The sequence below is a fragment of the Peromyscus californicus genome, unplaced genomic scaffold, assembly GCF_007827085.1.
Source record: "Peromyscus californicus insignis strain IS unplaced genomic scaffold, ASM782708v3 Scaffold_11__1_contigs__length_118956290, whole genome shotgun sequence".
NCBI classification, from domain to species: domain Eukaryota; kingdom Metazoa; phylum Chordata; class Mammalia; order Rodentia; family Cricetidae; genus Peromyscus; species Peromyscus californicus.
The window spans coordinates 72,023,904-72,050,251 of NW_026294402.1; the positions used below are offsets into that span (position 1 = coordinate 72,023,904).

Below are 26,348 nucleotides of genomic sequence, written 5' to 3' on the forward strand. Positions count from 1 at the left end.
ACAGAAATCTATGACACTCCTTTTGCTTGTCTATCAATTTTTCTGAGGCAAGAAAGCAATATCCAAGTGTGTACTGCCTGTTGAAAACACCCTAAGTTACATTACTACAGTACTTTGTTACAGTACCTCACTGAGAATACATTTTTAAAAAGTAATATTTTAGGGGCCAGAGAGATGGCTCAGTGGTTAACAGCACTGGCTGCTCCTGCAGAGAACCTGAGTTCAATTCCCAACATTCACACAGTAGCTCCCAACATCTATAACTCCAGTTCCAGAAGATCCAATGCTCTCTCTTGCTTCCACAGGCAACAGGCATAGTACACAGACATATATTAAGAAAAAAAACACCAATATCCATAAAAAAATTTTAAAGAATGAAAGAGATGTATGTGAGAGAGAGAGAGAGAGAGAGAGAGAGAGAGAGAGAGAGAGAGAGAGAGAGAGAGAAAAGTTTTATATTTTAGATCTGAAATAGCAGTACTCCAGTGAGCATCTTCCATTACTAACAGGCAGTGGATTAAACTGGATGCTTGAAAGTAATAAAAATTACAGCATCATGAATTAGGGAAGGCTGCAGGAATAGACATGAGTGACAGCAAATGTGGAAGACCTACTCTACCATCTTGCTAAATCCTAATATCACAAAAGACCAATTCACAAACAAAAAAAATGTCCCTTAAGCTACTTTATAATGTTTATAAGTGTTTGGTTTATAGAACCTAAACGGGATGTCTTGGAACCAGCTCATTCTCCACTGCCAAACAGTGAGACCTCTCCCTGTAGCACCTTCAAAGTCAGCCTCTGTGTCCCTGGCCTTCTAGTCACACCTTGCATTTCAGAGGCACCTGGCATTTCAGTTATACTCAGTAGCCAGTCAACATCAGAATCTTCCCATGTCTTCCTTTAAATTCTCTTCCTATCTCTTTTGCCATCACAGAATGGGCTTCTCCTACCACACTACTGGCTCTCCACTTTAGAGGATGCTTCTGTCTTGCTGATAAATTTCAGAGTGGGATATTCTCTGTAGCTTTACTGAAGTCAGTTCTGTCTTAGCATATTCCAGAACCACACAGATAGCTACCTTCCTTAAGATACATGTGGGAAAATTATGTTCCTTACATACTCTTATTTCTTGGCCTCTCCTTTCACTACTCTTCTGTTTCTTTAAAAGTACTGTGTTTACTCCTAGGATACACGTAATGCTTCTTAGATATTTCATGTTTGAAATGTGCTTCTTGAAGAACCCAGCCCTCCACACACCTTCTATACTGTCAGCCTTCTCCAAAAATTGCTCAAAAGGAAAAGACAATATTCCCCCAAATCTACTCTAGCTAAATGTGTTACTTTTTCTGTCCATTTGATTCACAGTATAATTTTCCATCTCATCAACTTCTCAATGCTTATTTACACTGTTATTAGTTGTGATCTTGAGATCTGAAGGTTTTAATATAGTTTTCTTTGACTGTCATACACTCCTTCAACTGGAAAATGTTTGCAGACACCCACAACAAAAGATAATGAAAAGGACACTCCCATGAAACCTACCTGTCCGTGCTTTTGCTGAGGGGCCATCCCATGAGGAATTTTGGGATATGTTGAGGCCTTGAGATCAACGTCACGTACTTTGGGACGCACCACATCAGAGGCCAGACTGGAAGAAATAGCCAGAGACTTGGGCCGGGTAGCTATGTTGCCGGTTTCCCCCAGGGTGCCTTGTTCACTTTGTCTGCTTGTACCTTCATCTTCCCCATCAGAATCCACAATAAAAACATATTCTGCTTTGAAGAGGTCACCTTTCTGCATTCCTTGTGGTTCGTTCATATCAAATTTCTTTCCTTGTGAGTTCCTTCCACTGACCTCCGAGGGATAAGCCAGTATCCTCTGGTCTCTCTCCTGTTGGCTGTCACAGCTGAAGGTCATATGGCCACTGTACTCACACTGCAACACATGTAGGGAGATAAAAATGCTGACTTGGAGGTAACAAAATGCATCTTTTTGTTAAAATATGCTAAAAAGTTTAAGAGACTCATTGAAAAGTTTTAATTACATCAAAATACCAGGCTTGCCTGAGAGAAATGGCCTGAAACACATGCTTCCTTTTATGAGCTTATCTGTTTGTACTGCCCCAAAGACTTAGAGTTCAGCCTTAATATCAACAAGTAAAGCTTCCTGCTTCCCAGGAAATCATGAGGAAGGGAGAGCGGAAAGAAAACAGAATGGGCAGAGCAAGAAGGGTGATCAGTGAAGATAGTCACAAAGCGGCTGTCATGTGGACAGGACAAGGTTGTTAGCTAGTTATCAAACAACCAGCACATCCTTTACCAATAATGGTGTGTGGGGGTCCTATTAAAAAAATACCAAAATAAATTTCGAAGCTTTTGAAAGGAAAGGTAACCTTGACACAAAGTACATCAGTTATCAGAATAAATAATCCAAGCTAGTTGGAAGGAGCTCATGAGTAGGACTGTTTTTAAGATACAGGGGCTGGAGAGACATGTGAGTGGGTACAGTGACTGCTTTAGGAGTGTGAAGACTTGATTTCCGATCCTTAGCACCCACAAAAGAAAATCGAAGCGGCATACACATGTCTATAACACCGTCACTGCGGCTCAGGGGCGGCATACACATGTCGATGACACCATCACTGCGGCTCAGGGGCGGCATACACATGTCTATAACACCATCACTGCGGCTCAGGGGCGGCATACACATGTCTATAACACCATCACTGCGGCTCAGGGGCGGCATACACATGTCTATAACACCATCACTGTGGCTCAGGGGCGGCATACACATGTCGATAACACCATCACTGCGGCTCAGGGGCTTGCTAAGCAGCCAGCCGGCCACTCTAGCCAAAGCGGTGAGCTCCAGGTTCAGTGAGAGACCCTGTCTCAAAAGATGTGGCAGAAGAGCAACTGAGGAGACACCCAGGGTCCTCTTTGGGCCTAGACTCATGCCAACATTGACAAGATGTACATGCCCATGTATAAAGGAATAGACAAATTTAATATAAAATGGGTTTCCTTTTCAGTACACTATCTCATTTTGAACTGTCATTTTTGAACTGGGACTTCTCAATATTTCAATACATTTTTCTATGAATATTCAGAATGTTTACAAGACCCGAATTGATATAGTTTTATCAAGCTATCAAATTTCTTTTTCTAAAATAACAGCCATGGACAGATGGTGCTTGAAAGACCCAATGCCAATTTCCTTGTTTTAATAACTATTCTATGATTGTTCTTTTTTTAAGCAACTTTTCTATAATGCTTAAATTAGTTCAAAAGAAAAAAGTAAGTCACTAAATCCTAACAAGTTCAACTATGGTGGTCAATTTAACATATGTTAGCATGTATATGTTGCATGTATAAAGACAGAATCAAAAATTGATTAAATACAACTGAACTGAAGAGGTAATTTATAACCCCAGACCATACTGTTTGGCTGCTCCTGATACTGATGCAGTCTAAGTGACATGGGTAAAACTTGTCTGATGTGGATTTCTCCATTCTCTCTTTACTCTAATGTAGAGTCTTTCACAGCATCCACCACTACCTCAGGTTTCACCACACACTCTTCCTGTCTCTGCTCTCATTGTCTTCTCAGTAACTAGTGAGTCCTGTGAGCTGTTATTAGCCACTTGGAATGTGTTACTAGCCTGATCCTCTGAGCAAGATACTTGAGGTCATTATTATTTTCTTCATTTATAAGATGAGTTGAGACTATCAACTTTTGAGATGGAGAGATGGATCAGTCGTTAAAGGTTAGGCTTACAAACAAAACAACAAGATAATATTAACTTTCTTAAAGATAATCAATGTGATGATACACTCATACTCATGCACACACATGCACGTGTGCACACACACACACATACACACACGTACAAAAAGAGCGAGAACTTGGAACTATGGAACTGTGTCTGGCTATGGTAAGCTCTTGACACATGACTTATTTAATAAGGTTGAGATAGCAACATGTTTGGGGACACATAATAAGAGACATAAGACTTTATACATTTGTTCAAATATATACATTATACATACATATATATGTGCATACATATGGCAGTCCTGGAGATGCAACCCACGTAGCTCAGGCTAAGCTCATGTTCCACTGTAGAGCTAAACCCTCAGCCCTCAGAAGCATATTTTTAATCATCCTTAGATTTCACGATCATCTTACTTTAAACAGAGGAAATACACATTGATGAAAATTTCCAAGTCATTATTATAGATAATTTTAGACTGTCATTCAAAAATTTTAAAGAAGAAAAGTAATCCTACCCTATTTACTCTTTCTGGACTCTTATCACTTGGTTCCTCGGGAATTTTAACAAGGAATTTGGAAGTGTCAGCCAACTGAATGTGGGTTGGTAGTCTTCTGACAGTGGGGACAAATGTGAAGATCAGAGGTTTGGCTTCAGATTCTCCAGGAGAGACCTATGAGATACGTAAGAAATTAGACTTTCAGCCTTGTCAAGGGTTTATCTTGACTTTATCCTTCACGTTTCATATCTATCTCATTCACTTTGATAAGCTGCCTGCTGTCCTGTATTGATGCCAATAAAATCCACATAAAAATATTCATACTGCATGAGGACCCCCTTTAAAACTCCCATAGCAAGGAAAGCAGTCTGTCCTGGGGGGGCGGGGGAGCAGCACAAAGCAGCAACCTGGAAAGCTATTCATCAGACAATAGCTAAGTCCCTACTGTGTGCAGAGAGGTCATTCCAAACACACAACCTGGTCTGCTTCAAATGTGTCATCTATCCATTTAGCCTTAAGGTAATAGGCTTGGATTATGGACTTATGACCAACAAACATGCAAGAAAATTCCAATATGCATATTCATGCTAAAGTGTGGACTTAAGGTGAAAGATGTCTATCAGAACATCAGCTCCTGCACTAAAGGATGTGCCTTCCTATTCATTTATACTTAATTTACTTAAAAGTAATTTCATTAAGTGCTTGCTTTGTGACCCCGGGAGGAAAAGCAGTAATAGTGAATAGGAAACAGTCAGCAGACTACTCACAAACAGAAACGGATATGCACACGGTGCTAAAGGACCTGTGTTTCCAGATCCCTGAATCTCACACCTATCCCCACACCTCATACCCCGCCCCCAAACACACATATCTGTTCTCCTCCATGCTCCTCAGTTCTACTGTGATGTTGCTGTTACAGTTGGGACTCACCTGGGTACACTGCCTTATTCTTGCTTATTCAACAAAGTCTAATCAACTTCAGGGACTAGCAATTTAACAATGAACAAAAATACCTACTGCCATGAATTTAACCAGCGGAGGGAGGAGAGCAGTAATAAATAAATGTGCAAAATATATAGTATTTCCCTGAGTGCTATGAAGATTTCTTATCAGGCTTCATAGAAGCCCATGAAGAAGAAAATAGTGGGTCAAACTTGGTTTCATACTGATAGTGATAATGATAGGAAGTATTAAATTCTAGAGTTGTTTTTTTAGGAAAATATATAATTGGCAGTGAAAGATGAGAGAAAGGCAAGATTTAAAAGACTATAAAATGTTTTATCTGAATAACTACAAGAAATAATAATCCTTTCACTAAAATAAGGAACCAAATAGGTCTAAGTAGTTTGAAGATAGAGTTCAAAACCAAAGGGATGCCTCAATGGTCAAGAGAACATACTGCTCTTGCGGAGAGGATCTGAGTTCGGATTCGCAGTTCACAACCACCTGGAACTCCAAGTCCAAGGGAATCAACACCCTCATCTAGACTCCGAGGCACCAATGCTCACACTTGCACAGACCACACAGGCATATAGACATGCAGACATCTTTTCTTTAAAAAAAAATTTCAGGATTTGGTGAAAAGATTAAAAAAATGCTTAAGAATGCCTGGAAAGAGCCACTCAGTCATAACTTGGAGAGGCTGGCAATCTAACCATCCTAAAGGAAAACCAGGCCTACCTTGCCTTCTGTGAAACCACTGTTTGTGTGAACTGGATGTTCTCATTTTCAGTAGAAGGCCAGGTGTCATATGAATTCCTGCCATGCACCAATTCTGACACTTGGTTTTCAACACATGTGGGTTAAAAGGAAACTACCTAAGCATTTGAACCTTCAGTATTAACTGAGGATGTGCTCTATTCTGATCATTTTTAAACTCCATATTTTACTCTAAAAAAGAAGTGTTCCCACAAAAATAATAGTATAGAAATTCTGGATGACTATGAAGTCTGGACCTTGACCTTGAGAAGATGATCTGAGAGCCACAGTGACAGTGGATGGCTTCATACTCCAATCACCAGTAAAAAGGTCTTTATTCTTTCTTTTCTCCTTCCTTCCTTCATTCCTTTCTTTTTTTGAGAGAGAAAGTTGATGAAGTTATGTGGGTTGGAAGGGGAATTGTCTGGTAGGATTTGGGGAGGGGAAATAATATGAACAAAATATAAACTAAAACTTAATATTTGCCATTAACCCTTAAGATAGCCAGGCAGAGTTCACAAGCAGTAGCTCATCATCAGAAAGTAGTAAGTCACTTTTTTTCCTTAGTGGGAATAAAGGTTAGACCTCTTATAAGGCTAGGAAAAGCCATTAGGCTGATCAACAACACATAATGCTCCAGACTTTCTAGATTATTCTAGGGAGGGTTAGTTACATATCTGATCTTGTCATCGACCTTCTGAGATGGAGAGTGGTTGGAAAAGGGATATCCCTGAGGATATCCAGAGGTTGCACTTTGTTATCAAATTGATAGGATTTTGAAATCTTTTAGGAGACACACCGCTGGTGTGTCTATGAAAGTGCCTCCAGAAAGGTTTGACTGATAGGGAAGGATGACCTGAGTGGGCAGCAGCAGCCAGTGGACTGGGGTTCCAAACAGAAGGAAATATAAAGAAGCCAGATCAACAGTAGCATCCATCTCTTTCTGCTTCCTGAATGAGGGTACAGTTTAACAGGCATTCCGGCTGCTGTGCCTTTGAGAGCATGTTGAGCTACACATTCAAACCACAAGCCAGAATAAACCCTTCCTCTCTTGCTTTTTGTCGAGTATTTGGCTACAACAATGGGGGGAAAGTAGCTATAGTAATTCAAATAATCATCCTATCTTCCCATTTGGACAAAATGGTAATTTGATAGGAATCAAGAAAGGAGTGGCCGTATGTCCAGGTGCTTAGACCTGCCCTCATTTTCCTATGAAATGTGTTGGTCTACCTGAAGTCTATCCAAAAGAAAATAAATAGTTCTCTATGAAAGACTTCAGTGTAAATACCCCAGGGTTACAAACCCATAGATAATTAATGAACAGCAAGTATCCATACCTTCTAAAGCATGTACGGTGATCAAAACTTACTTCTCCAAATGCCTTACACAACTGTCCAGTTCAATTTGTCTTATCTCTAAATTTAAAAAAATCTACAAGTGATACTTCACAGCCTATAGACTTTTTAAAAGTTGGAAACTATAATTTTAGTAAATAAAACAAGAACCAATATAAAGAGGAGCCAGTGCAAGAATGAACAGGATGGCTCTTACCACAGTACCACAGAAAATTTCTAAACGTGACTACATGATGAAGAAGGAGGTTGCCTTCAATTTTATCGTTACTTTCTCCCCACGGGAACCTCTGAACCCTACGTAAAATGTTTTCACCAATGTAGGAAAACAATTCCACTTCCTTATTTTAGTTAAAAAATATATGATGTTTCAAATACATATATAGAAAGAGATATATACTTATATATATGATATATACCTATATCTATATTATTATATATGATTTTATATGGTTTTATATATATATATATGTATATGATTAAAAGCTTCTCTCCCTGGGTTACTACTGAACAGAACTAAATTCAGGGATTAATTTCTGTCCCTATACACATTCCCAGATCAGGAAGGGGCAACCCTTTGTTATTTACTTTCAAGGAAGCAGAGCAAAATTAGCACAGGCCCCCTTTCATCATCTTTATCTATCACCTGTATCTTACCAGAAATCTAAGGTTTACTTGAAAAGACACTGCTGATTCCCTTGTGCGGTTGAGAAAAAGCCATTTACCATTTACTGCATACTGTGTGGCAGATCCAACGGAGCCCCAAAATGAATCGCTATGGTGACGAAAAATCATTTTCCAACAAAGCAGAAGCAGATGCGAGCTAATGGCATTCACTTCTTAATTGCCAATTAACACTTTCAGCTGCCAATGCCAGTTAAACATCTTATCACTGGGAAACTATTTTAATGACAGAAACAAGAACTAAACGGATTAAAATAGTCTCCTAAATTTGGCTTGAAATACCCCAAATCTGTAAGACTGACCCCTTCTCACCACACAGGCTAGTAATGTGAGAAACTGCCTTACAGGCTGCATGCTCCTTTGCTCAGCTTCGGGCTGTGCGCTTTTGTTTCTCCTATTTCCCTAAAAGTTCTCTCCCGTTCCCAGCCCCATATTGACACCCGCAAGCACAGAGGGCCACTAGCCTCTTACTAAGAAAAGGCGTCGCGAGCATTCTAGCCCTACGCCAAGCGCATCCTTAGCATCCAATGAACAGTTTTGTCTTCATCGGTTGCCCGTTTCTCTAACTGTAGGTAACATCTCATTTCGATACACAGACAAATTGATCAGCACCCGGGTAGCTTACCCTCACACCCTCTGGCATATACCAGGAACACGGTGCCTTTAAAAGTTACTGAAAGCATTAAGCAAAGACTTCCTTTTACCTTGGGTGAGGTCTCAATGCTCCCCGCTAAGATGCAGGAGGTCATTTGGAAGTAATTGTTCCCGCAGTCACTCAGAAGCCCCTGTACTGGAAGCATTGATTCATCACATAAGGGAGTGAGCGAACCAACGACTGAGGTGGGAAGAGAGCCTGTTACTAAAACAACACAGGCACACGCACGCGCGCATACACACACACACACACACACACACACACACACACACACACACACACACACTTGCATGCACCCACACGAATATGCACACATACATATGAACCCACATGCATATGCACACATGCACGCACGCGTGCGTGCACACACACACACACACACACACACACACAGGTTGGGGGGCGGAAACTAAAAGGAGAAGCACATTCTTCGCTGCGTTGGATATTTTTCATCTCCAAAGGTTTGTTTTGACAATTTTTACATTTGGAACTTCACAAGAGGTCACACTGACTGCTAAAATGGGATCAGTGGAAGTGAAAAATTGCCACCTATATATGTGCTTGCCCTCTTTTCCTCTCATGCATGCGGTCCAATTATGTATTCTGTGAAAGGAAGGGAGAATCCAGATTGTACAGCAATGAGAAGCTGATTGAAAGGCCCTGGCATCTGCCAGTCTCGGTGATCAGTTGGCCACACTTGCAGAGAACATTCAGAGGCACAAACACACGCAAACACAGTGTCTAAATAAAGAACTGGAAACCACAGTGATCATTTTGGGGAAGTCAATCATTTCAATGACGAGTCCTTGGTGTGTGATCAGCAGTCAATGATACAGGAGCATCCAAGTGACTCAATTTTTGCTGTTAAACAAAAATAGTTCTAAAATAGAACTTGTTACCCTATAGTTTATAGTTTTCAGAAAAAAATTCCCTTCCAGTTTCTGGAAGACAGTGGCTGTCCTGATTACCAATAAACAAGTCACAAATGTTTCTCATGAGATTGGCTGTAGTCATCAGCTTTGAATATTTCTATTTTCTAAGCATTGATTTTTTTCTACAAATCTTTACTATCTATATTTCTGCATAGGCAGTGAAAGATGCGGTGTGGAAGGTGCTGAGTATATACTGAATGCTATGCGAAGGAATGAAGGTTTTATTTCATGTACAGTTACAGCATTTAACACTTTCAACATTGTCAAAAGCCTGAATTTATGAAAATCATGAGTACAATAATTATTCAAAGTGATTTTATTAAGAAGCGGGAAAGCTATTGTAAACAACATTCGTACATCTTGACCTAGAAATGGGCTAAATTTCTGAATGTAAGTGCTGTTGCATCACTAGAAACATATATCTTCTGACATTTACACTTATGGATACACAAGAGGTAACGTGTATGTGATGCCAAAAACCTTTCATTCTCTCTGAGAAAATAAATCTGGTATATAAATAACATAGATAGAAAGGGAAGAGAGTTCTGAAAAGGACTCCCATCCTATAGTTCTTGCAGATCACTGCACACCACACCATCTGGGGCACATTTCAAACTGCAGCTTCTGTTTGAGGGGTTCTGCAACAGAGTCTCCGCACCTGCATTTTCAACAAGCTTCGTGGTCTGGTTGTGCCCTGTTTCTGGTGTGTTGCTGTTCTGCTTCACTTCTCTGTTGCTCTGATAAACACCATGACCAAAAGCAACTTGGGGAGGAAAAGGTTTATTTGGCTCACAGATCCTGATTGCAGTCCACCACTGAGGGAACTCAGGACAGTCACCATGGGGGAACATTGCCTACTGGCTTGCTTCCAGGCTCCCATACCACGAACTCTCTTATACCTCCTAGGACCACCTGTCCAGGGGTGGCACTGCTCATAGTGGACTGGACCCTGTGATATCAATACACAATCAAGAAAATGCCACACAGACTTCACTACAGGACAATATAATGGAAGCATTTCCCCAATTGAAGTTGATTCTTCTCAGGCGATTCTAGTTTGTGTCAAATTGACAGAAACTAACCAGCACGGAGGCCTTCTACTGAGTTCAAAGTTCACAAGGTCACAGATACTTGCAGTGAATTAATTGCAATAATTTGGCTATACCAGGAATGGGGAAATGGTGTCCTGCTGGCTTTAGGAGAACTTATTTAGCGGGTAGAAGAGCTTTAAGGAAGCCCTTGTTGGAGCAGCAAGAGGAGAGAGTGGCAGGAACAGTCACAAAACATGGGACACAAGTCAGAACATTGGCCAGAGGACCTCAGAGAAGTTCTGAACTGCTCACATGTGGAATGTGGAGAAGTACAGCATTGTGCCACAGAGGGTTATAGTTAGATTAAGCTTGGGGAGCCCACAGCTCTGTGTCAGGCAATACTCCATGCGTGTGACTCCTCGCGGCATTATGGTTTTTTTAACCTTATAAATAACATGAGTGAGAATAAAGGCTCATACATGTGACGATATATTGTGTCCTCCAATATACTGTGTACCCTAATAAAACTTATTTGGGGTCAGAGATCAGAACAGCCACTAAATTAGATGTAGAGGCCAGACAGTGATGGCACACACCCTTAATCCCAACACTCCAGAGGCAGAGATCCATCGGGATCTCTGTGAGTTCAAGGCCACACTGGAAACAGCCTGACATGGTGGCACACACCTTTAATCCCAGCACTTGAGATCTTATGTCTTTGCTTGGGAAAGACACAAAGCTTTAATCCCAGGACTTGAGATCTCATGTCTTGCTTGGGAAAGACACATGCCTTTAATCCCAGGAAGTGATGGCAGAAACAGAAAGGTATATAAGGTGTGAGGACCAGGAACTAGAGGCTTTTAAGCTTTTAGGTTTTAGAACAGCAGTTCAGTGGAGATACTTTTGGAATTCACCCCAATATCTGGCTCTGGGTTTTTTTTATTATTATTATTAATAAGACCATTTAAGATTTGCCTTACACATAGGACCAGAAAAGCAGGTCAAATCTAGATCACCAAATCAGGTATTTTAACTTTCTGCAGAATGGAATAAGGATGAAGAGCTGCATATATATACTTTTATGTAATGAACAAAACCTCAAAGAGTGCCTACCACTGAGTTGTAGACACACTCATCTCTGAATTCTAGTCTGTGGATCCTGGGCCAGTGAGGTCTAGTCTTTACTCAATGGTTCCATTTATTCTAAGTAAATTTGACAATTCCAGTGCTCTTGTTTTATATGTCACTCTGCTCTTCTCACTATGGTCTTACCTTGCTCCCATTCTCTTCCCCAAGCATAAAACAAGGCAGGCCATTAGACACAAATTTGGAAAAGGAAATGTTTTAGCCTCTGTCTTTAGCTCTGTCCAAAGCCTTCCTTGGAGCACTTGGTAACATGAGAACATTCAACCTGTGAATTTGCTATTTTCATGTATCTTTCAGCAACTTTTCTCAAATAATTTTCTTTTATTGTTTTATTAAAAAATAATTCATGCTGTTAAGACTATTTCAGCGCCAGAAGTCACAATTTTTACTTAAAATAAAAACTTAAAAGCCATGCATTTCAGCAACATTTGTCAGCCATCTGGTTAGTTACACATATAGCTCCAAAGAGTACGTGAGTTTAGAATAATTTCTATAGAAACCATTTTCACTTGGCCAGAAAATGGGGGCCCCTGATCAAAGGGGGAAAAAAAACCTCTAGATCCTAATGTTATCATTTACTTGAGGGGAGGAGCATGGTAGAGTGCCACCTACAATTATAGCTGCTTTTCTTCTGGTCAAGAAGAACCATTTAGGTTCGCTACATGGACCATAAACTTTTTATAAATATAAACTTACAATGATCTCTCTCCCACCAAGGACCAAAACTACTCTGCTAGACAATCTTTCTCCAAAAGAAAGTGTGGTTTATTAATGTTCACAACAGACACCTCCAATTCTAAACTCTCTTTATCATCCGGCACCGCTTATGGTGGAAACAGATATCCTTTACCTTTCTTTTTTTTTAATTTTATTTTTCTTTATTAAGAAATTTTCTACTCATTCATGTTATCCACAGACCCCCCTCCTCCCTCCTCCCACCCCCCCAGCCCTCTTTCCCAAGCTACCCGGCATCCCCATATCCCCCAAATCGAGGTCTCCCATGGGGAGTCAGCATGGTTTCAGTGCAGAATTCTACCTTTCTTACTATATAAATATTGCTGCAGTTCTTCTGAGATGAAAGATTCGTAAGATACTACTTTTAAAATAAATAATATGGAATTAATTATGTCTCTTCCTGATATAAGAATCGAGTTGGAAAAAAATAATAGATGAGCCCACTGAAAGTTGGCCAAGACACTTATGACTGAAGAGATTTCACCTGCAAAGGCCATTCTGACATCCATTTGTCTATTCTTGGGCTCTGTGCTTGATCACATGCACACAGTAGCACTCCATTCACTTACCTCCTTAAACATCTGGTGAATGGTATGCACTCTTCTACACACTGGGAGACACACACCCTACTGCCAACCAGGTGCATCATCTTAAGAAGGAAATGCCTTCACAAGTGACATCACAAACAAGGGCTATAGTCTCAGGAAGAAGCTAGAGTTTTCCTGCCTGGCCCACCGTCAGGATAAATCTCTGCCACCCGCCAGTCCCACAACCACTCAGACCCGACCAAGTAAACACAGAGACTTACATTGGTTTCAAACTGTATGGCCATGGCAGGCTTCTTGCTAACTGTTCTTACAGCTTAAATTAATCCATTTCTATTAATCTATACCTTGCCACATGGCTCGTGGCTTACCGGCATCTTTACATGCTGTTTGTCATCATGGCGGCTGGCAGTGTCTCTCTGACTCAGCCTTCCACTTCCCAGCTCTATTCTCCTCCTTGTTCCGCCTATACTTCCTGCCTGGCCACGGGCCAATCAGTGATTTATTTATTGACCAATCAGCAACACATTTGACATACAGACCATCCCACAGCACTATAGTCTCAGGAAGAAGATGCTTTCACACATGACATCAAGATGAGTAAAGGAAAGGAGAGAAAAGAGTGAGGTGCTGAATTGAGGCCACACGTGAAATTGGTCTCAGATCGCAAGGTGAAAAATCACTCTTGGTTTTTGCATTCCCTGGTCCTGTTTCTGGACATCAACATTAGGACACAGTTATTCTGTCTCCATCCTGGATGATTTTACTCCTCTAATGATGAGAAATACCAAGAGTGTGGATTATTTTCTTCTAGGGTGACAGTTGATAATAATGATCCAAATCAGGATTACCCCAATATACAGGTACACGATGTTTCAAGCAAAGTCCAATGTCATCTCAACAGCCTGGGAGAACTCACCAACACACAATTTTGACTTTGTACAGATTGAGCAATTAGGTTGTGTCTGCATTCGTCATTACTGCTATGGTTTCTTGTGCTGTCTCCTCCTAGTTAAAAAATATATTACCACCCTTCCTTAATTAAAGTGTACCAGAAATTTCAAGGCACTGATCAAAATCCAACACCTGAGTTTTTGATGTAACTAGATATTCAGATGAAACAAATATGACCCATCCACAGAAGAATTTAAAAGAGGAGCCCAATGGTAAGAACCATTTCTCCACACGGAAGATGTGGTGAGCTCCCTCCCTGCTAAATCTATTTATCAATATTGTTTCTGACAGTCAAGATTGTCCTCTGACCTCCACCTATGTACCATGGCATGTGTGTGGACACACACACACACACACACACACACACACACACACACACACGGAAGGAGGGAGAGAAGGAGAGATTTTTAATTGGAATAGGATGAATATCTAAGGCCCTACATGCTTGGCTTGGAATTCTTCCCACAAGCTTCTCCCCAGATACTTCTCTTCTCTCTGCTAAGCTTTCAGTAACTTGGATTGTGTGGCAGATATTTTATGTATGTCATGAGAGTATCAATTTCTGACACAGGTCACTCTTTCTAAACACATACCTTAAGGCTTCCCTGACAGCATGGTTCCTGAGAAGCCTCCTGCTGTACACTCCCTTCTCACCTTGAACTCACTGTCCTACATTTTATACCGGACAGCAAATTCTTAAGCATCTGGCTCCCCCTATTCAGACATCACACAGACCATGGAAATGTCTCAGTTTTGTTCCTGTATGTCCCTAGCACCTAAAATAGTGCTTGTCATTTCCAAAGGTCAACACATGTTTATTAAATGAGTGATGGTATGTATTCATGTCGATCCAGAGGTACCTACTTCAAGAACCTCAGTGTCTGCAGAGTACAGGAGTGAAGCACCATATTTTCTTTTTCACTTTGAAGACACAACACAAAACATAACCCACGCCAAGTGACAAACTTTTCGGTGTTTTAAAAACACAGGAAAGGAGCCGGGCGGTGGTGGCACACGCCTTTAGTCCCAGCACTCGGGAGGCAGAGGCAGGTGGATCTCTGTGAGTTCGAGGCCAGCCTGGGCTACCAAGTGAGTCCCAGGACAGGCGCAAAGCTACACAGAGAAACCCTGTCTCGAAAAACCAAAAAAAAAAAAAAAAAACAGGAAAGGAATCATCATCAAAGTGGTGTGTGTGAGGGGCCCAGGGCATGAAGAAAGCTAGGGAAAGCAGCTTCCCTGCTCAAAACCAGAGCTCCTTGGCAGCTATGGTCTGGCATGCTGGCCAACTCAAACTCTCATCCAGAGACCAGATTTCACTCTACATATAAAACACAGACATGCCACTTAGTGGGCTTTATGAGATTGCTCTTGGTACTCAATGCTTCATCTGTTATGTTTCTCACGAGGCATCAAGAGAATTATGTTAATGAGACAAGAAAGAAAAATGGGTGTGGAGAAGATTAAAGGCCTTGCTGACCAGCATTCATGCGAGGATTTGCACTTGCACCTGCCTGCCAGAAGCCGGGGTCGGGCTGTCTTTCTTTTGTTCCCTGTTTCTGAAGCTTATCTTAGACATGCTCACTTACAGAACAGTGATAAGAAAGGTGACAGAACATGATAAATTACAGCACCATAACTGTGAGGATTTGGTTTGTAACATGGTTCCTACCCAGGAGAATTGAGCTCAGACGAATATTTTTCTTAAACCCCTGGTAGTCAAAGTATAACTATCGGCTCATAGGACTACATAGGCCATTCATAGATGTTACACTTAGTGTCTGCATGTTTAATCCTAGCTATAAGTGTAATTTATGTTGTTTTGAAGCACATATTTAAAATAGAGAAGAGCTCACCCAAGAATAAAACTTCATTGTCATTGGTAAGAGTTCCAAAGCCATTAAACGCAACTTTCAAATGTAGGAAGTGCAACATGGTCAGTTACCAAAGTTCTTAGCAAATAACATTTATCTTTAATATACATATATGCTAAACCTCATGTGTTTATTCCTGAAAGAAAGAGAAAATAGTATTGGGTTGCCACTGTGTGTAGAGTATTTGCTAGAGGCTTAAATGTCATCTCACTTAATGTTCACAGATATCCTATGAGGTTTGAGACTTTTTAATGATCATTTTATAAGTAAAGGAATGAAAGTTCATGGAATTTAACTAACTCATGAAAGATCAGTAGTTAATAATAGATTGTTTTAGGATTTGAGTCTGATTCTGAACATCATTATTTCCATTAGCACAGTTAATAAATTGGTGAAATCAAACATCAATGTAGAGAACACGTATTACCTTTGGTTTATTCTTTAATTTTATGTGCATGTGCACCATTTACACTGAAATTTTGTTTTGCATGAAGATATGTGCATTTGTAAACAATGAACCAGATATGTGTGAACTTGCATATAAATCAAGTTACATCAGAATGGCCTTAGCTCTGGGTTTTATTTTAAACACAGAAGTTTCCTTGCATCTTGTATCCATGATTAGTCAGCATGTACTTGAAGCTTGAAAAGCATTCTGGGAAACAAAAGTCAGGCAGGCTTCTATAGAGGCAGAGTCAGTGATGACTCTTTGGGTTGTTACTCTGCCCCTGGTGCCCGGGCTTAGTAGATGTCCTTTGTTGCTGAGTGAGTGTGTAGTGTGTGTTTACCTCAAAGAAAGGTAAGATAGGTATTGTGTGTCAGCAGTTAAGGACCAGAAGACATGAGGTAAACTTCTCCCCCAGGACTCACTAGTTGGTGTAAATCAGATAAAGATGTAATTAAACACCCTCTGCCACTCTCTTGTCTCTCCCAAGCCATGTTACGGGGATAGACAAGTCGCCTACATCAGAAACAGATGATATTTCAAAGGTGAGATAGCAAGGCATAAAACAGAAGATGGCATGAGAAAATGTTTTACTTAGCTTTTTCAGGGTATATAATGAAGTAATAAAAGTAGCATATGAAAAAGAAAAGTTCCAAGCTAACAGAATAACATTGCTTAAAGGTATTTAATACACCGTAAAAGGACTGAAAGCAACCGTCTCACCTGGGAAGAAAAAAAAGGGACCTCTACACATTAACCTCGCCCATAAGTGAAAACAAAGTCATTGTTAAAAATGGATGACAATGGCTTCTTCATTTCCTAAAACAAACCAGGTTATTTAACTCTTAGGACTTCTGTAAGAATTAAATAAAAATAAACACAGGGTGTTGCTAACACGAGCCTCATGCAATAAGCACTCAGCTGTGGATCACACTTGTTGCTGTTGCTCTATGATGTAACAGTTTCCCAATCAACTAGCAATTTGACACTGAGAGCATAGTAAAAGCCAGAACATCTCCATGACATAATCCAAACATTGGTACTGAATATATCACAAGTGCATTTCTTTAAAAATCACTGTTTTGATTTCTCTTTATTTCCAAATCAATCACTATTGACTTTTTTGCTTTGATATCTTTGCCTTTATAAGTCTGTGTATAAAGAGACTTTAGCCGGGCGGTGGTGGCGCACGCCTTTAATCCCAGCACTTGGGAGGCAGAGGCAGGCGGATCTCTGTGAGTTCGAGGCCAGCCTGGGCTACCAAGTGAGTTCCAGGAGAGGCGCAAAGCTACACAGAGAAACCCTGTCTCGAAAAACCAAAAAAAAAAGAGACTTTAGCCTTACTTATGATTCCATTGATTGGTAAGACAACAAGGCAACAACTGTCTTCAAATCCTATGATTTTAATTATTACCAAATTTAATACACAAAGTTTTAAAAGAAACAGCTTTTTATTTTTAACTCAATTATATTATTTTATTAAAAAAAATATATACCTCCAATGATCACGGTGAAAAGATTTTAAGAAGCTCTTACCGGTCTTTTGAAAATACATTATGGCACTGATCTGGTTGTCCAAGAAGAGCTAGGGATGTGGAACAGCAATATATGAACCTCAGATTCCAACAGCTGCCCTTGCTGTATCATGCCGGACTACATACACGTGGTGGGTGTCTCCTATCAGCATGACTGTGTAGGAGATGGGGGAGCTTTCAAATATGTGTAAATAAGTTCTAGAGGTCCTAATGACATTCACTTGAGCAATCTGTAGGCATGAAGGAATTCAAAACACAAAAGAGCACTGTTGTGGTGCAGAGTTGGTAAAATGTTTTCCTCTAAAGATAAAAATGCCTTCTTTATTATCAGAGACATTTACTGTGATCCAGAATGTATCATTTGAATTGTCTTAATAAGCTTACACATAAAAATGCATTATTTTCCAAAAGAATTTAGAATTTCACTTAAATTATTTTTAAAATAATAGTTATATAGCCTTGAAGGACTGGTGCAGAAAAAATAGATCAAAATATATTTCTCTTCAAGACATTTTATTTAAGGGAAGAATAAGTGATCAGTAAATACATATAATATTTCCTGTGAAAATGCACCCAATATTATTACATCTTGGGGGGAAATCTACGGGATTTTTCCATCCTTTTACAAAAAATAAAAACACAGAAGCCCTTAGTTGGAGCACAGCTCTGCGACAGTCTATAATATGTCTCACCAGACCCTGAGGTCAACATCCTACACCAAAACAGAAAGGCAAGTGAAGAAACAATGGCAACAAAAATCGTATCCATTTTCCTAGAGTCATAAGCAAGAATTCAGCAGTCCGCTCTGTCACTGAAGAGCAGTGTGACCTGGGATGGGCTACTGTCTCACTGCTCACTGTTCCCACCTGTAACACAGATGGTCAGAGCAGTGATGCCACGGGGCTGTGTCCCTATGCAAGCAAGCCCTCAGAACAGCACCTGGTCCACAGCATTCCCTTCTCATTCTCTCTCTTGTCAGCTTTTATTAGTATTACAGCTGCCACACATGTTCCAACAGATCCTTTGATCCCACTCTAATGGTAATCAATACAGAACCTTCTACTACTCAAACCATTGGCTTTTTCTTGCTTTTGTAAAACTCTGGGCTGTGGAAGATTGCAACCCTTTGCCTCTTCAGAAGTCTTTCTTCTGGACCTCCCCGACATTTCCCTCTTTGCTTCTCTTCCAGGGACTCTGCTGGGTCCCTTCCTCCTAGAGACAACGTTGACATGTCCCCCCCCCCCAACCTGCTTCCATCTTTGGAGTTCTTTCCTCCTTGACTTCGTATGTTCTTCTCTCATAGTTCCAACACATAAGAGCGCTGGCTGAATCTCTTAGTCCATCCTGACGTCCACATCCGCCCTGACCCCCAGTTTTTCTTGTGTGATATGTCACCTGTGGACCCTCAAATGAACACCACAATGCAAGTGGGGGCCAGAAGGACATGAGTTTTCTAGAAGGGCATGGCTTTTCTAGAAGGGCATGAGTTTTGTGGCCTTGATCAATTTTCTTCACTTTTCGAAACCTCTATTTATTTATCTGCTATAATAGGTCATTCATAAAAATGATGTCATACGCTCTGTCAAGCACAATGACAAAGTGTGGCACAGTGTCTGGTACATGGGAAACACATCATACATCTTAGATGATTAGTAATGATCTCCCATGGGACGGAACTACAGTCTTTTGACATTCAGCACACATACAATCTCTCTGTGATTTCGAGGAATATATTGTTGCCACCTTCTGGTTTAAAACACCATGGTTTATCTTTTATGTTTTCATCATACAAAACAGTAGATTACATTTCAGGAGCAATTTAAAAACAATTGTGTTAAGATGTGAACGTCACTGCCTCATTAGAAGGTTATCTCCTGCAGCCACCCTGATGAGTATGTAGGGCCCTGTGGCCAAGTGAAAACCACTGAGACATGATTAGAAGCGAGCTTCTTTAAAATGACATGGTATGCCGGTCTGTATCTCACCCTGCATTCTAGCATCTTGAATTTGGTTATGGTGTCTAGAAGTCCAACAACCTTTTTGGATCCTAAGGACAGGGCTTCGCTCTAGAGATAACAGAATGATGAAACCACAAAAAGAAAAAAAAAAATCTCAGAACTGATTATGCCAGAACTTCAATCATTTAATGGGAAAGAGAAGTAAATCTTTCCCTGTTGTTTTCTCTGTTGTCTACAGCCATAGCTAATCTGAAGTTAGTTAACAATAGTTTGATTTCTAACTGCTGCCTACTGTGCAGCCTTGTGTCCAGCCAGGAGAGTCTTGTCATAGCTTCACTGTATCCTTTGACTGCCTCTGTGTTATTGCCTTGGCACTTCCAACACTGTCTGTTAGGATCCTGCCCTCACTCCCGCACATGTGCAGCTCGGGGTGTGGCGTCTTACCTCATCAGCAGGCGCTGGTGACTACTTACACACAGCGTGGTCACAATCTGCACCTTAAAAAGCTGGACTTAGACCCCGACCCTCTCTTTTTGTTCTCTGCTCTCTGCCCCCTGCTCTGCTCTGCTCCCTCCCCCCAGGCCTGGCTCCCCTCTCTCCCTCCTCCCCCCCTTTCCCTCCTAATAAAGCTCTCTGTAACTCTGGTAGTCATGGCTGTGGCTCATGACTTTTCCACTGGTAACCAGCGCCACCACTAGTGCCGATTATTATCTTTCACTTTCCTACCTTATTCTACCAAAATAAATCATGGATGTGTGGAGGCCACTCAGATTTTTTAACTGATTAAACATCTTCCTCTCTTGTGAATGCACTGTAGCATGCGTATTCTGTCCCTCCTCACCAGTAATCCCCAGAGGACCACCTCACCTCTGGAATTACTTAATACCCAGGTATGCAAGAACCAAAGTCGAGACACATTCAGGATGCCAGTTATTTCTGAGGAGTAAATCAATGCAGGTGAGAGGATGGGGTACATGACTTGCTTTTGCATTGATGTAACCCAAAGGCCTAAGCCACAGATTTAAAGGACTTAGTGCCAAATTTCAGAGAACATAGCCTCTGGTCCCTTGCCCCAATGTACATGGGCAGAACATCACGATGATAGAAGCTTATGGCAGAGAGTTGTCCACTTCATGGAAAATAGGAAACACAAAAGAATTAACCTGAGCAAGATCTATCCCTGGAGACTTCCTACTTTTCACCATCTCCAATAATGTCATCATACTGAGGATAAATCAATAGATGAATCTATTCATTAGGCAAGAAAGAGTCCTTGTGATCTAATCCTCTCTTCAAATACCTTCATAAACATATTCCCAGGATCCCCCAAAGTGCACTTTACTAATCTCCTAGTGGTTCTTAATCCAATCAAGTGGACAGTTAAGATTAACCATCACAAGGGGACAGAAACAGAGTAGGACAAAGGAAAAAATGAATTGGAATGCAGATCCACCAAAGTCTGGGCTGAGCAGGGAACTTAAGATTTCCCTAATGGATATATCTCCTATTATGTGCTGGTTTGAAGCATTGCCAAATGAAAGCATATGGTAACCAGCCAAAGTAGTCAATGCTTTACCTGGCATGGGCTACACAGGGGTGCTGTGAACTCAACAAAGTATCATTCTGCAGTGGAGGCACTGCCAAAAAAGCATCAGGTAGAAACTTGGTTCAACAGCAAGATCTTTCTCAAAAAGGAACTGTGTTCCATGTCTTTGTGACCACCATAGTATCTAGACTCACTTTCCAAAATATTAGTTTTAATATTAAGCCTACATATAATCTACTCTTGCTGAATATTTACAGAACCCTTCATTTTAGTTTCTTCTATAACTAACTTAAGAAATATGATCTGTATCAAGTTCAGGAAATTAATCCCCTTGCATCTCAACAAAGGTATTCAAAAGTGCCTTTATAAGGAAAAAAAAATCTCTTTCAAAGAATTCTCTTCTACTCCCAGCAATGGGCACTCAGAGCATAGCATAAAAGTTAAGACCCTTGCTGTTCAGACATGTTTTGTTTTGTTTTTTGTCGGGTAAGTCTATAGATGCTTACCACCATGCTGGATGCTGCTAGGACCTCCAAACATGCTCTGAATGCCAGCAAGCAGGACAATGCTGCTCATTTTTCAGTCATTCATCTTACAACAATAGTGCAAACTCATTAGAACTTTGATGAGCCCCTATTTGGGGCATCCACTCTGTTTTTCTGTCGTCTTTGACTATATGCCCATTTGGGGGCCACTATATATCTCAACATTTTCAGTAAGTTTTATAAATCTTTTTCTCACTTTTGTTAATGGGTAGAAGAGAACTATATTAAAAAGCAGAGATATTTACTGTACCCATCTTTCCATACCAGTTACTCTACATCCTCTCCATTGTATTCTAGTTACAAGAGCTGGAATAGGATTGCAGAAAGGAAGGAAACCCAAAATGAATGTGGTTCTGACTGATCACTGGAAAATAACACATCAGTGCAGTGTTGGGGGAGTGCCAGGGATACACACTAAGTATTCTTATTCATACCATTGTAAAGGTAGTAAAACAAATGAAAGGCAGTCTGGGAACTCAATAAGACCCAGGTTGTTCTCATTTCTTCCCTGTCTGTAAGACCAGTGTCTGTGTTCCCAGGATGTGTCTTTGGTGACCAACGTGTTTATTTTAGCCTGGAGATAAGCAAGGTTGAGCAATCACACAGTGAGTTCACTTCATGTGCCTGCTGCTGTCTTCCCTCCCATCTACCCACTGCTGCCCAGAATACATCTTTATGGTAATTGATCCACTTTAAGAATCACCCCCATCTGTTCTCTGCTACAAAGATAGATACTTCAAGAGATATTTCCCTTTGCCAGTTGGTGGAGGAGGGTGGTGCTGATGGGGGCTGACATGTGATCTACAGAGAAGTCACCTCAGTGTACTTTCCATCTGTAATTCACCATTGGCATGTTTTGGAAGTGTTTGTGTTTAGATGATGTTTTCCACATCCCCCTGAGTCAGGCGGCTTTGTCAGGAAGTCAGACTTCAAAAATGACAAACTACTCTGATCATTTTCAGGGTGGTTCTGTTGCTAGGGAAACCACTTTAAAAGGAGAGACAGATCTCTCTGTGAATTTGTAACTGAGAGAAGAAACGGATGCTAAGTTTCTCAGTGAATCCAATTTACTTTAAGATACATTCAGAGTCCACAGGGGGCAGAAATGAGGGATATATTTTTAGGCCACAGACATAGGAAAAATTATCAGTTAATAGGAACTCTTATTGGTGTAGGCCAAAAATTCTTTGTTTGATCTTTGGAAATGTGTTTTTTAAAATTCCAGAAACAAGGCAAATATATTTCCTGGAAGAGTATCAGGGTTGAAGAAAATACCCAGAACTCATCGTCAAGCCTCACATAGGTGAAGGCACCAATGGACACTGCTGATAGGGTCTGAGGGAACTGAAAAAGTGAAAATGCTCCAACATAAAAAAATAGAGGGAGACAATGAGATGAGAGGCTTCATTATGCAGGGGACTCATAAATATCTCATTAAATGATTCTCAGGAATTGGCAAATGTTCCTGTGAAGGGTCAAATAGTGAGCATTCTATGAACTGTACTGTCTCCATCACAGTGACTCATCTCACTGTAAGGAAAGCACAGCCAGAAAACATTCTCATAAACTTATTTTAACTAGAAAACAGAATAGGACCAAATTCATTAGAAAATATTTGAATAAGTTCTATTTTGGAGGCTATTCCAGAGTTCTGTCAGAACACACACTCTTTGCTTGTGATTCTTAAGTTTGAAAACTACTGGAGCAGATGATCCAAGAGTTCTTTGAGATTCGGTACCTCTATAACTCCCCATCACTGTAACAAAAGCATTCAGTCCATACACTGAAATTACAGAGGTAAAAGGAACCATACTGACTGTAAACCTCCTCCACCACGCCATGTTGTGCAATTGCTTAGAAAACCATTCTGTTACTATAGTAACTCTATTGCAATGGTATTTGTATTTCTATTATTGTACTGTTATAATACTACTTTTGATATATTGAAAGTACATATAATTTCATATGTATGTATTTAAATATACACTCTACCACTGCTTACCTCCATTTGAAGAATATAGTCTATGCTATTGGTAGGCCTATCGTTATGATTCGTCTTAAAATTGCACTCAACTAGCTTGCAAAACTATCCAGGCAAAAGAACTAGTCCCTTTTCTTTGATTCTGCTTCAGTCTAGAAGCTCAAGAGGAAACACTGCCAGTTCTACAGCAACAGTGTTAGTGAAGAAACTGGAAAGGACAGGAAAGGCAGCTGGAGAAGCCCCTTCTGAAACTGGACCCCACTCTATTCTTAGCCCTCTCGTAGGTATTTGGGTCTAGATCCCGATAAAGTCATGTAAAGATGTTCCAGGCTGACAAATTATCAATGCTTCACTTAGCTGCAATTTCTCTTCTGAACACTATCTTGGTGGGTTTGCATTCAATAACACAGGCTCAGATGCTGTCAAGCATGATGGCTAGAGAAAGGACTCTGAGAACTGAAGAATTAGAAGTCATAAAAGCAGTTAAATAAAAAAAATTTAAAAAATTAAAATAAAATAAAATTAAAAATAAAAATAATAAATTTTAAAAAAGCAGTTAAATACAAAAACGTGAGACAGAATTTAAAAAAAACAACTTAAGTGTGTTGAACCTTTACATGTTCTGAAACCATAGATAACAGCTATAATTTAAAGAGTTATAACTGTAGGCCTAAGGGCTGGACGACTGCAAGAATTATCCTAGTAGAAGAGGCTGAGCCCCTAGAGGCTCCCAACTTGGAAGATCAAGTTGGTGCAGGGTCCCTACTGCAGGAGGGTGATGGTTGTATTTCACTGGGTGGAATGTGATCATTTGTCTGGATCTCAATGACTTTTTTCTATGAGTTTTTGAAAACGTATCTTTCCTGTCTTACAAGCAAGATTAATCCTAACAGTCTTCTGTCCATATCCCTTAAAAAGTCTGTTCCCACTTACCACTTCATCACACATTCAAATGCTAAATAATTCTTGTTAATAAAGAATGCTTGCAATCCACAAAGATACCCCCACAACAGACTGCTGGCAATGGTCGAGATACAGCCCGAACTGACCTACTCTGGTGATGGGATGGCCAAACACCCTAATTGTCGTGCTAGAAACCCCATCCAACTACTGAGGGATCTGGATGCAGAGATCCATGGCTAGGCCCCGGGTGGATCTCTGGGAGTCCAATTAGGGAGAATGAGGAGGGTTTATATGAGCGAGAATTGTTGAGACCAAGGTTGGATAAAGCACAGGGACAAATAGCCAAATGAATGGAAACACACGAACTATAACCAATGGCTGAGGGGTCACCAACTGGATCAGGCCCTCTGAATGGGTGAGACAGTTGATTGGCTTGATCTGTTTGGGAGGCATCCAGGCAGTGGGACCGGGTCCTGTGCTCATTGCATGAGTCGGCTGTTTGAAACCTGGGGCCTATGCAGGATCGCTTGGCTCGGCCTGGGAGGAGGGGACTGGACCTACCTGGACTGAGTCTACCAGGTTGATCTCAGTCCGCGGGGAAGGCTTTACCCTGGAGGAGGTAGGAATGGGGGGTGGGCTGGGGGGAAGGTGAGGGGGGCGGGAGGGGGGAGAACAAGGGAATCCGTGGCTGATATGTAGAACTGAATTGTATTGCAAAATAAAAATAAAAAAAATAAATAAATAAAGAATGCTTGCATCAAGCAAGTGCATTGATATTAAACAGAAAAAGTTGATAGTGTTCAGTTCAAAGATTAAAGAGATTAAAGGGGCCTTATCGATCAAATTTCCTTTCTTAAAAGCAATAGAGATTTTATACTACTTCATTTCCCATATCAATAAGTACTTTAAAAAAACAAAAATAATGTAAATCAATTTTGTAATTCTGCAAACAGAATGGGTTCTTAGGAATAAATCACAAAGTATAACAGAATATTTATAGGAAATACAGGTATTTTCTATATGATGATGGCTCAACTTTCACTCATCATGGAAGAGTCTTCTAATCACGGGAGATTTTTGTCCCCCATGGTACATTTAGTAATGGAAGGAGACATTTTGATTTGTCACCAAAAAGGGAAGAGTTATGTACCTGGCATTTAGTGGGTAGAAAATAGGCGTATTTTGAGATATCCAATGACATACAAGAGAGTCCCCACAAAACAAAGATACAACCTAAACTTTCAATAATGCTAAGGTCTTGAAATAGTATAGAACACTATTCAAAAAGAAAGGGAGAGAGAGAGAGAGAGAGAGAGAGAGAGAGAGAGAGAGGAAGGACGGAAGGAAGGAAGGAAGGAAGGAAGAAGGGAGACACAAAAGTTATTGAAACAATGCTGAAATTTGATTTGCACAAACACATAAAATTCAAATTTATGCTGAGCAAAATTATAGATCATCCCCTGAATACCTGACTTGGAATTTGAGGACTACTTATGAATTTCAAGGGCATGCATGCCAGAAGCTCCTACATTAGGTGTGTGGGAGTACGTGTGGGGAA

At 40.5% G+C, this 26,348-nt stretch overlaps 1 protein-coding gene across 24 annotated transcripts in view; it reads right to left on the bottom strand.

Annotated features, from left to right (window-relative positions):
• The window catches only part of Mlip (muscular LMNA interacting protein), a 231,365-nt gene that overhangs the window by 132,882 nt on the left and 72,135 nt on the right, over positions 1-26,348 (bottom strand). For 8 of the 24 annotated variants that reach the window (XM_052714924.1, XM_052714901.1, XM_052714865.1 and 5 more), the window contains exons 1-3: positions 8,713-9,048; positions 4,293-4,448; positions 1,546-1,938 (exon numbers count right to left, since the gene is read on the bottom strand). In XM_052714924.1, the coding sequence (XP_052570884.1) occupies positions 1,546-1,938; positions 4,293-4,448; positions 8,713-9,009 (846 nt within the window). In that variant the 5' untranslated portion in view covers positions 9,010-9,048. Of the gene's footprint in view, positions 1-1,545; positions 1,939-4,292; positions 4,449-8,049; positions 8,071-8,712; positions 9,054-26,348 lie in introns of those variants that run through there. The other 16 variants (XM_052714919.1, XM_052714918.1, XM_052714908.1 and 13 more) reach the window with 11 other exon arrangements.